The sequence below is a fragment of the Oenanthe melanoleuca genome, chromosome 13 (assembly GCF_029582105.1).
Source record: "Oenanthe melanoleuca isolate GR-GAL-2019-014 chromosome 13, OMel1.0, whole genome shotgun sequence".
NCBI classification, from domain to species: domain Eukaryota; kingdom Metazoa; phylum Chordata; class Aves; order Passeriformes; family Muscicapidae; genus Oenanthe; species Oenanthe melanoleuca.
In genome coordinates, this window is record NC_079347.1 from 9,663,960 (window position 1) to 9,676,339 (window position 12,380).

The 12,380-nt window shown below is 40.6% G+C and overlaps 1 protein-coding gene across 1 annotated transcript in view; it reads left to right on the forward strand.

The window, feature by feature from the left end:
- RNF130 (ring finger protein 130) overlaps positions 1 to 9,246 on the forward strand; it is a 42,480-nt gene extending 33,234 nt beyond the window's left edge. The window contains exons 6-9 of the mRNA XM_056502154.1: positions 2,892 to 2,988; positions 3,969 to 4,173; positions 6,193 to 6,286; positions 9,052 to 9,246. Of these exons, the coding sequence (XP_056358129.1) occupies positions 2,892 to 2,988; positions 3,969 to 4,173; positions 6,193 to 6,286; positions 9,052 to 9,067 (412 nt within the window). The 3' untranslated portion in view covers positions 9,068 to 9,246. The remainder of the gene's footprint in view (positions 1 to 2,891; positions 2,989 to 3,968; positions 4,174 to 6,192; positions 6,287 to 9,051) is intronic.
- The last annotated feature ends 3,134 nt before the right edge of the window (positions 9,247 to 12,380 follow it).

Below are 12,380 nucleotides of genomic sequence, written 5' to 3' on the forward strand. Positions count from 1 at the left end.
AGGGGAGCAGCACTCATAAATCATTCAACCCTTCTGCTTTTGTGATGTGTGAATTTGGAGGCCTTACACCACCAGAAGAGATTCCTAACTCACCTTCTCCCCTGTGAAAAGCTGCAAAGAAGCCTTGTTGTACAAGAGTCTGTGTTAAGGTGTTTATTACCAGCTGGAGGGCAACTGGATGGGGTGTGCTGACAGAGTGGAAAAATACCTGCAGGTCACCTGCCTGGAGTTGTGCCCGCATGGGAGACTCTGTCAGTGCTGCCAGCCTGGCTGCTGGCCCTGCTCCCTCCAGCCCAGGGCTGTGTCACACCTGACTCCCCAGCGTGGCTCCTGGGGAGCGTCAGCAGCTGTCGTGACCAGGAGCAGCTCGCTGGGAACTCGTCACGTTTATGGTCTTGGAATACCAGTGACAGAAATAGGAAGATGGAGGAGGTTTATGACAGCAGTAATTGCAAGGGCTTGCTTTGTCAGGGTGAGGTTTTAAAATAATTGTTTGCTGTCGTCATTGCTGTATAACTGCTTTTTAACTCTTGCAAATAGAGGAATCCAGACAGAGCCTGAGCCACAATGATGCTATCAGCAAACATTTTAAGAGGTAGAGAAACTGTGTAAGTAGTAGGCAGAGCCATGCTTTCTAAATCAATAACCTTTGGAGAACTGCACTTCTTTGAAACACATTAATAAACGTCTTTGAAGATTCAGGAACTAAAAGCAAAGAATTAGGAGGTCACAAAAACAATTGGGCTGTGTATATAAATCTATCAAAGTGCTAATGACTTTTAAAAATAACTCACAATATTTAGTGGATGCATGTTGGCATCTGTATCAGTCGCATGCTTCTCTTGATCTGAGTGCTTCTACAGCACTGATTAGCCAATAATGATATAATAAAGCTGTTTTCATACTTCTGCAGAGTCTTGATGTCTGCTCTTTCCCAAAATATTAGATTTTTCAGGTTTGTTCTACATTAAAAAAACTGACTCCAGAGACTTAAAATATAAGCAAATAAAAGTCATCATTTGCCTAACATAGAAAAATAGCATCTCTCTATGTTTCAGAGTATTTCAAACCTTTATGTATCACCCAGAGTTTCTAAACATTGTTTCCTGTAGTTCTGTGAGTAATAAAGTGAATGCATTAAGACTTAATAATAATAGAAGTGAGTCTATTTTGGGTGATGATTTGAACAGAAGGCACTGTACATACCCTGTTTTTTGTGGTAGCCAGCTTGCTAGAGGGCACAGGCAAGTGACTAATTGAGGTTCTTTAAGTTTCTATTCCTGTGTTATCTGGGATAAAGAAAAGCAAAATTCTTTTGCTGCCTGTCCATCTTCTGTTGACTATTTTACACCCTAGTTCTGCATCTTTAGTTAGTACAGGTAGGACATAAAGCTGTAGCTGCCTAGAACTTCACTATGTTGATATTCTTTAGTCCCTCCATCAGACTGAGTAGACATAGACAATAATTATATAGTGTCTATTGCCGTGTTTAATAGTTTCAGGTTGCTTTCCAGAGATTTAAAAGAGAATTGTCTGGTAGCATGCCTCATTTGATCTCATTTTAGTTTTAAAATCTCAAGAGATAGGGAGCAAAGAATGCCCAGATTCCATGCTGAACTTTCTGAGGCACATAGCACAACTGTAACCCGAGCAAGGAGGGGTCAGAGAGTATCTCAGCTTTATGCTGCCCTGGGGGCACACATGGCCACCTCTTCCAGACCCTGCTGATGCCTCAGATGGATAGCAAGACCTGTTTGTTCTGTCCCTTTCCCTGCTGGCTCCAGAGCACAGCTCTTCACTGACTAAGCAGCCCTTGTAATTGCTGATCTTTGTCATGATCACCAGCCTGTCGTGTTTGGGTGTGCCTGCTCTTACTGGCTTCTTCCTCTGCAGTCAGCACCACTGGAAATGAAGGATCAGGGCTCTTATCATAGGAATTACCATAAGCAGTTACTCAGACTGGGTTATTATGAGTATTTGCTAAAGCTATATTGGGTAGACAGTCTTGTGATACCCATTCCTGCCATGAATATACTCTGAAAAGTTTGCCTTTTGAAAAGCTAGGAGGGCATTTCCTTTGCTTCCTTTAATTTATATACTTTGTTTTGGTCTCTGCATAGTCCTTCCTTGTTATATTGATTTATATCAATCCCAACACTTATATTTATATTCATGTATCTGACTAAGATTTCAAATGCAACGTAGGAGGCAATTCAGACTGTTGCCTATTGCAGTGTTCCCTGCTGTGCAAGTAGGAGCCCAATTTGCCTTTCCATCTCTGAAAGCCCAGTTTGCCTCTGCTTTTATTTGTATGACAATTGTATGATGATGGACGTGTTTTTCTTCGTGATATCAAGAAATACTGATGGCAGGGAAAGCCTTATTTTTACTTCAATGTGATAATTATAAAAGCCTTTTCAAAGTCAGACAGGAATGTGTTTAGGTTGGTTCCACTGACTTGTGAACAAAATTGACAGGTGTAGGGTCTGTGCTCTTCCTACCAAGTTTATGGTCAGGTTCTGCATCAAAACTGAGACAAGGCTGTAGACAAGGTTATGGTGGAAATGGCATTACCTTGGTTCTACCTTACATCTACTACTCATAGCCACAAGAAAAGGGGAGGAAAAGGGGGCAAAAGGGGAACAAAATTTTCAAGTGTTTCCTCCTAATTGAGCTACTAGTAAAGGTTGACAACAGCAAGCAATATTTTTTAATTTATTTCTTACTTCCTTCTTATTACCTACTGCAATTAGCACAGAATACTGGCAATTCTAAGAATTGCATGTATTATAAATTTTAAAAAAAAAGTAACTATCCAAATTTTTATCAGTTTTCATTGTGTAAAATAGAATTGTTTGCAAACTATGTATGTGTCTTCTCTGTTCTTCTAGGCATGTGTTCCACAAGGTCTGTGTGGATCCATGGCTCAGTGAGCACTGTACGTGTCCGATGTGTAAACTGAACATTTTGAAAGCATTGGGAATTGTGGTAAGTAGCTTGGTTGTGAACTCTTCCTCCCATGTCTGAGACCCAGAATAGGAAGATGAATTGTAGGGGAGAGAGGGGGAAGGCTGTTCCAGTGCCCTTACTCAGAAAGTATTTGGGGGTTTTTACAAATTTCTTTGGTGCTGATTCATTGTTTTTCCTTCATTCCCTGGTTATTAGTTGAGAATATATTGTCATATATTGTCAATTATCTACTGGAATTACACTAGATTCTCTGCAATCTTCCTTTTTCTCAAGTCTTTTCAACTCTTCCATGTTAAATTTACTCTCTGATTCTCTTGTTCTTGTAGTTTCCTGTAGGCAGTCTTAAATTTGCACATTAAAAGCCCACCCTAGCCAAGGCCAGTGAGTTTCCTCAAGCAGTTCATGTCTTATGGGATCCCCAAGGACTGCTTTCATTGACCAGTTCACAAAGGGATAGCAGTGAAACCTCAAAGCAGATTTTTTTTAATCTTTCCTGTATGAGGGAAAAATTACATAGTGGGAGTGATGCTCTTTTCAGAGTAAGAAAAGAACATATGGAGAGACTGTCTAAAGTGGTTTTTGATTCAAGACAGTGAGAATAATGAGGCCTCCATTTTTAGCTGTGTCAGTTGCAAATTTGCACATTTCCTAAGAAATAGTAGCAGATATTTTGTGGATGACCTGTTTTTGCAGTTAATAACATTCCTGGGTTTTTAGAAGAGGATGCAGAATTCAGAGTTTGTCATGGTTGTGGTAAGCCATACAGGCATAGGCTATGTTACAAGTGTACTTGAGTCCCTTCCTCGTATTCCAATCCTTTTTTCTGCTTCTTCCTTCTCTTGAAGAGATAGAAGTTGTTCATTCATGTTTCTCTCTTGTGTGGCCTGGGGACAGCCACATCAGCTGAACAAAGGGTGTGTGAGTGGTTTAGTTCAATGTGTGTGTGTGCTGCCCATGGAGCATTCAGCAGTGTAACCCAGAGCTGTGTTTTTGCCCAGCCCAACGTGCCCTGCACAGATAACGTCGCCTTTGACATGGAGAGGCTGACGCGGGGGCAGCCGGCGAGCAGGCGCTCGGCGCTCGGCGACTTCGGCGCCGACAGCTCCCTCAGCCTGGAGCCCCTGCGCTCCTCGGGCATGTCACAGCTGCCACAGGACGGGGAGCTGACACCCAGGTCAGGAGAGATCAACATTGCAGTGACAAGTAAGTGTCCTTTGCCTCCTGGTACCATCCTACGGCTTCTGTGCTCTGTGTGTGTGTGTGTGTCCCTCTGTGCAGCAGAGCCCTGGTGATGGATGTCCCTGCAGGCACAAAGGTGACCTCAGTGTCTCTGCAAGAGGCATATGCTCCTTATTGGAACCAATAACTCTAGGTATGACAGTGCCAGCACTTCCATTATTAATAGTATATCCATTTAGATCCGTGTGCAAAAAACCCTGGATGGACTGAAATGGCACCAAAATAACCTTCCTGAATTTGGTAACCAGCACAAGAAGCTGGATTGCCAAAATTGTTATTTATCCCTTCAGAATACTTTACATGCAATAATTTCTACAAATATAAATATTTTAGCTGATAGCTATTTCTGCAGACATTTTTTCCCCTGAGAACATTGCTACTGGAATTCTGACATCACTTAGCAGGTGTTTTTTCTTACAAAATTTGTGAATTAAAGAAGCATTTGATGTACCAACATTTGAGTATTGTCCAAGTGTTTTATAACATCAGAAGACTGTTCCTGCGCTGCTTGAAAGCTCTTATTCATAAGAGCAGCATGGAAAAATTCCACTGACTGGAATTTACATAGGATTTTTAATGTACAATAGTACTATAATAAATACAGTATGTGTGGAATTGCATAAGTTATCCATATGCTGTACAGTCTCATCTTGATCCGTGCATGGTTGTTTTTCTGGCTGAATTGCAAAAAATAGAATCCATGCAGTACAACAGGCTAATTTTCTACATGTATTTTGTTTATGTGCATCTGTGATCTAGATTTTGAACTCATGACACTACCATTGGTATACATGTATACAAGGCAGTGAAACCATTGCAGTTCATTAGAGTGTTTCTTTAGATGCTGTAGCAAAGTAAATGTCTCATTAAAACAAAAAACCTCACCGCATGAAAAACATAGTCCGTATCTAGAAAGGTCCTGATCTGAGATTGGAAAATCCACATACAAAATCAGGATTCTCCACAAAGCCAGTTAGTCACTTTGCCATCCAGTGTTCAACCTCTGGTTCACCTTGCACTCAGATGTGTTGAACAAGAACAGATCTGTTGCTGTGCTGTTTCCTTGTCATGGGTGGGAAAACTGTAGTTTTCACTTTTTATTGATTGCCTTTTCAGAAGGTGATTTTTACTGTCTGTTCACAGCTGTAGTGCTGCTTGTGCACAGATGGGATGCCAGGGTAAAACCACCAACGGTTCATTCTGTCGATGTTTATAAAGTAAAGCTTTAGAAAGGGCTGTTGAAATGTTTGTATTTTATGGATAACACATGCATTCTTTGGTGCATGGGAGTTAAACCAAAAGCTGTATTCAACAACAGTGTTTGTATTCTGAATGTTACTGCAGGCCAGGTTGATCCTGGGGAGAATTTTGAATAGTGAACATTCTTTAATAGACTTCTTTGTATTAGTTTTTATTTAATATGTGTGTGTTGTGTCCACCCTAGTATTGAAATTATTTTTCTGTGGGTATATCTATTAAGGAAACTAGTTATGTTTTACTGTTGAGCAATCTATCCTGATCTTTATTGGGTTTTGAATAACACACTGTAACATAAATTCAGGAGGGAGGGGGCAAATACACAGTTGAGGTGTGATAGTACTTTGGGTGTCCTTATGTGAAAGAGCTGCATCTCACCAACCTAACCCAACCTGACAGTTGTCTTTCTGACCTGGGGATGGACAGAGTTTTCATTTTCCCTTGATCCTGCATTTCACTTTACATTGTTAAGTAACTTTTCTTTATCACTAACCCTTGGGCTCAGCCAGGAAATACTGTTGTGCCATGCTTTTTTTCTGCACCTCTCTCCACTTCTTCTTTGCTAGCCTTCTCCCGTCAGTAACTCTGTGGCTTAACCTCCTTCTGCTTCACCTCCTGGGGCCAGTCATGGCTTAGAAGCCTCTTGCCTTCCGCCAGTGGTGTTTGAGGGAAATATTGGCATCGCTTTCTCCCACGAGTGATTTCCTCCCTTTCCTTTGTCAACAGAAGAATGGTTTATTATTGCCAGTTTTGGCCTCCTCAGTGCCCTCACACTCTGCTACATGATCATCAAAGCCACAGCTAGCTTGAATGCTAATGAGTAAGTAAATACTCAGATGTTTCTGTGTGTTTCTGGGTGGGTGTGTGTCATGGACAACATTGGGAATAAATATCAGTAGAAGGGGAAATATGTAGTTTCCAAGGAATCAAATTAATTTCCTGCTTTTCTCAACCCTGAGTGTCTCTGTAAACAGCAGCTTTCAGGGTGACATGTAAAGTTCCTCTTAATTTATATTTAGCTGGCTTGTCTGAGGAAATCTCTTTGCTAAGAGGAGACATGAAAAGGGGAAAACAGTATATTTATGGTCAGTTTTTGATCACAGTTCTAGGTAAACATTAGATTCCTGCCATTAAATTCCTATATTCAGAATTCACCTGCCAGAGCCAAAACTTACTACCAGCAGTTACCTTTGACAGTTTTTGACTCAATTATATAGTCAAATTTCATATTAAAAAAACAAACAAAACATTCCATATTTCTGGTTGGCACACTTTCAGCTAAGATGGGGAGGAAAATGGTATTTAAATAGAAAACTACCTTTTTCCTCTTAGGTAAGGGAGAGATGAAAGCAATGAATGCAGTACTGTTTATTCTCTCTTAGATGAAGTGATGCTTGCTTCTGTGCTTTCTTAACCTATATGGAAACCCCCAGCCTCCCTCCAGGCAGGCTGGACAAGAAATTACCCTAGCAAATGACTTTCAGTCCTTTTTTTTATAATTCTGTGTGTGAGCAAGTATAAATCTATTCTGCAGATCTAGGTACATCTAGTTATTTTCATATAGGTATACAGAATATCTGGGCTGAGGATATATGTTTAATCTTAATTTAATTATTTATTTGGAAAGGCAAAGTGTCAACGTCTTTCTTTGTCTCTGAATATCTTGTCACTGCTGAGTTTCCATTAAAGTGCTGACCTCCCTACCAGAAGTGGGGTGAGATCCAAAGAAAGGCAGCTGGGAAATGCAGCTTTATAAACATTTTCTTTGGGATTTTTTTCTTTGAGATAAGAGAAGGGGTTTGGATATTTTTTTTCTTTTAATTGCTATTTGAAAAGTATAAGTTGTCCTCAGTAGAATGGAAACATGTCTAATAGTCTCCAGTGTAAAAGTCTAGGCAATCTCAGGCTAATGATCTTCAGGAGGGTCCATAATATTGGTCAGGGATTTTTGATTACCACTAATTTGCAAATCTTCCTACTCTTTTCATATGCTGATTCCAGAAGGGCTTTATGAAGAAAACATTTAGAACTTCAAACAGCCCTATCATGTCTACTGATTTTTTTTTCCATTTGTCAAAATCTTGAAGTTGCAGTCATCAATTAGCAATTTGGCAACATAACTGCAGCTGAACATAGTTAATCTTTAATCTGCCTGGAAAAGTAGCTTGGGAGGGCATGGGGCAAGATGAGCTGTAGAACAGGAATGTCTGCATTGCTGGGCACTTGCACAGTCCTTGGGAAGGAGGAGGAGCTGGAGCCCACAAAGTGTTGTCCAGATGTGGGCGCTGATAGCAGCTGCATTTCTGCCTTGCCTTGCAACTCTTGTTTTTGTTGCTCAGTGGGATCTGGAACTGTTTTTTCTGCAAGGATAAGCTGCTGCACATTGGCAGGGACTTTGGGCCTCCAGCAAAGTGTTTTCACAGTGATGTTCCCTCAGTACAAACAAAGGGTCTGCTGATAAAAGGAGAGCTCCTTTTCTGAGAGATAGGAATTGAAATGCAAGCACATTGAGTGAGTACTTGAGACAGACTTGAGAAAACTCACAACCAGAAACCAGAGCTTCAAAAATCACTTATTTGGGTAACTGAAGTTCTTGGCTGTGGCCTTTAACCCCAGCAGCTCTTCATCTGAATCCTCTGGGATCTGAGCAGCCTCCACAAGTGCTGCTAGCTTCTACTACTCATTCTAGACACTTTAAAATGACACTAATGCTAAGATTTATTATTTCACTTACACCTTCCCAGTGCCAGACAGAGAATTTTCTGTGCTGAATATCATGCCAGATACATGGCAGCTCCTTCTCATTGCCTTTTCTATTAAGCAGCATGCCTGCTTTTTATGCTGCTCTCCATGTAAAAAGCAATGCTGGCATGCCCTGTGTTTCTTATGATAGTGTTTTAAGAGGAATCTGAGGGGGTTTTCTTATTGAAAAACAACAGTAGCAAAAATGAGGCCATATAATATGCTGATGCAAGTAAAAGACTTGAAATCCTGCTTTAAAACTCACCTAAAAACATATTCTGCACCTTTTTTTGCTATGTCCTTCCACAGCTTAAACACAGTTATTTAGAGCAATAGTTCTGGAGTTGTGGGTATATACATATTTAGCTGTGTATGTATAAATACACACACATGCATTTTTTAGTAGTTGTGATGAAAGTAAACATTGTCTAAGTGATAAAGTAAGAAGCCAGCTGCTTTCTCTTGGTCTCAAAATACCCTTCTAGTACTACTATGAAAAGTTTTAGGCAGTGTTTGAAGGGAACAGAAGCAGCACAATTTGCCTTGCTTCCTAGGGAACAGTCAGAAATTACTGTGTAAGTGTGGGTTTAAGCCCAGAAAGCCCAAATGTTGGATAGCACCACTTAGAGAAAGTTTTCAGTAGCAGATGGAGTGTCCTCAAAAACTTAGAAGTGCTTAGACCTCTGGCTGTTCTGTAGGAATGATGTGACAAATACAGACGTCTCTTAATGCTCTGGCTTTGTATAATTAGTCATTTTTCACTAACTTACTTTTACAGGAATTTATTTTTTTTAAGTATTAACTTTAACATAAATATTTTGTTCCTTTTTTTCTGCCCTGCAGAGCAGAATGCTATTGAAGAAACGCTTTCCGGCCGATTGCCTTGGAGAGAGACACCTATTTTTATGCATCATTTATTGATCATGCAGCACAAGCAATTATTTAGTACATTCTATTTTTTCATAAAATTTGCTGATGCCAAAGCTTTGTATTAAAGAAAAAGTGAAGAAATAAAAAAACTTTAATTATGAAATATTACTCTGTGAGAATTTCATTTTTCTTGGGCTTTCTGTGTTAATACTCAAGTCTGAGAGCATTTTGTAAATTTTACAAGGTGCTTTATTTCCTTTGAATGATTCCATCTTTGCAGATCTCTATTATTCTCCATTCATTTGGGACACAAGCTAAGTAGTGGAAATCTCATGCAGTGCCCTTGTTATGATGCCATCAAGTGACTTAACTGCCACTGAAATGGCTAAAAAGTTCTGTTAGCAATTGTTCCACATCAACTTGTTAGGGAAAAAAGCTGGGTCAAGCTGTCAATTTTGCTATAATGGACTTATCTCGACTCCAGCTGAGAATTAATTTGAAATAAGAACATTTTCTCAGTTTCTCAGTGCCCTGGGAGCACTGCAGTATGATTTTTGCCTTGAGGCCAGGCATTGCTGGAGGTATGCAAAGCTGTTGTCTCAAAACAGAAATCATAAACCTTTTCTGTCTTTTACTTTCACCCCACCCTCCTTTCGATAAAAGTGAAGCCACTCTAAACCAGTTCTTCCTTCCTAGTAACAAGTGAAAGCACAGCATTTCCCTGCTGCCATGTGTGAAGCCTCCTTTCATATCAGTGGTGGGGGTTAGTTTTGGCTCAAATTCAGATCATGGAAGATTGATAACGCTCTTTAATGTAGAAACTCTATGCAAGCATGTTCTTTCTTGCCGCAGCTTCTGTACTGGTGAGGAGACAGAGGGAAAACATCTCCTCTCACTGTCCTCACTCTGGCTGTTTCATGCAAGTTATGCAAGCCCTGTGTAATTTCACAATAGTCAGTTAAAACACATGGGCCTGAGTTGCAGCCAAATGCTAATGCTTGACTTAACGAGATGGGTAAACGAAGGTAACAAATTGGGAAGGACAAAGTAATTGACAGAAGTTAAAAACTATTCTGCATTTAGTTGTTTTTGTTGTTCTCAGATAAAGATGTAGAAAGTGAATGCTTTCTAATTTAATTAAATGAGCAGAGAGAAGCAATTTTGCTGTAAGATTTAATTTTTTTATGCACTGGGAACTAGAGGATTTAATTTAATTTTATTTTTATGTATAGGCACTTTTAGAATTTAGGAACACAGCCAGATGCTACATTAAAATAGTTTCTTAATTCTTATTTGTCCATCAGGCTTCAGTTGAGAAGGCAGCTCTTATAATAAGCAGTGAAGAATGTGATAGCTTCAGTGCATTTAGTAGAATTCTTCTTCAATGTGTCCTTGTGAAATTCTGAAAGAAATGTGGAAACAAATCAATAGAGCAGTAAGTGCATTTTGAAAGACTGGAAAACCCCATTGGACTTACTCATGAGAAGGAAAAAACATTCTGTGTTTGAGGGCTGTATGCTTGTAACGTACAACATGTGTCAACTGAGTGTTGTTGCCAAAAAAGGAGGAATGTGGTTAGAGCATGATTTAGGGAACAAACTATGATACATGTTTTTGTCACTCATCTCTCAACAGCAGTAATAAAACATAAGTTTGTGCTTGTCTCCTGAAACAAAATTCTGTAAGTGCTATTTAGTGCTCTTGGGCAGGGACCACTTGAGCAGTGCAGTGACCCAGATGCAAAAGGCACCATAATAGTTCCTGTTCATGTTTCTTCAGAACAGCAGCAGAAGGAGAAGTTGAGTGATAAGTGGTACAAAAGGGTTGACAGGACTTTTTAGTGCATTTCCCTCCATGGAAGATTTAAATAACTCAGCATCATCTTCTCTAGTTTTTCTTTTAAGCCTCTAACAATTGTCTCAACGAAGTGTTAATAGTGATACAACTTTTGATAGGTTACTTAGAGGTCAAGCAATCAGTGCATGCTTATCTGTTAATGAAATAAATACATTCAATAATGGACTCTACATCATCCCAGAAACTCTTTTTGTTTTTCTTACTCTGGATAGACAGAAGAAGGAAATCCCCAAAGGTTTTCTTAGAATCGTAGAACCACTTAGATTGGAAGAGCCCTCTAAGATCATCAAATCCAACCATTAACCCAGCACTTTCAAGCCCACCATTAAACCATGTCCCCAAGTACCACATCTATATCTTTTGAATACCTATGCAGATCCATCTGTGGAGCCTTCCTGCCCTCCAGAAGATCAACCCAGCTTGGTGTTAGCTGCAAACTTACTGAGGGTGCACTCAATCCCCTCATGCAGATCATTGATAAAGACATGAAACAGATCTGGCTCCAGTTCTGAGTCCTGTGGATGTGACTCCATTCCCTCTCTGGGCTGAGCCATCCAGCCTGTTCTTATCCCATGTATGGTGCAGCTGTCCAAGCCATGGGCAGCCAGTTTGCAGGAGCATGGTGTGGGACACAGTGTCAACCAAAGTACAGGTAGACACATCCACAGCCTTTCCTTCATCCACTAAGTGGGTCATCTTATCACAGAAGACCAGGCTGGTCAAGAGGACCTGCTCTTTTCCTAAATCCACACTGGCTGGGTCTAACCCCCTGCTTGAACTGGATGTGCATTGTGATGGCACTAAAATGATCTGTTCCATGGCCTTCCCTGGCACTGTGGTCAGTCTAACAGGTCTGCAGCTGCCCAGACCTCCAGTCAGCTGGGACCTCCCCAGGCAGCTGCTGGGACAGCTGGTACATCATGGGAAGCTCTGTGAGCTCGCAAGGCTACCCCATGAGTCTCCTTCCTTGCCTGTCCCTTTCAGCCATCTGTTGCAGCACTCCAGTTGTGCTAGTCATCCCACCATGTCTGCACAATGGTAACCATGTCTTTCTGTGTCTTCTGAGGAAGCACCATCCCTTGTTTTACAAGGCTGTGAATCAACAGCCAGCAGCAAGCACACAACTCTGCCCCAGCCTTGCTCAGATTTGACCTCTTCTATCTGAAAGAGCCATTGAGGTGTGACTGTGCATGCATATGGAAAGCAGTTGCTTTAAAGTCTTCCTGCTAGGCTGGCTTTGAGGAAAGGGTGCTTTATAAAATAATTCCACTCTGTTGTTCCTTAATTGAGAATGTGTCTAAAACAGATTAAGGTAGGGAGTGCTCTGATCAGATTTCCACAATAAGAAGTCTTTTCTGGAGGAGCTGTGGAAGGGACTGCAGCTTGTGGCAGAAGATGGCTCTGATTAATGACTAAGGACATGAAGATACTTTCAGATGGAAAGG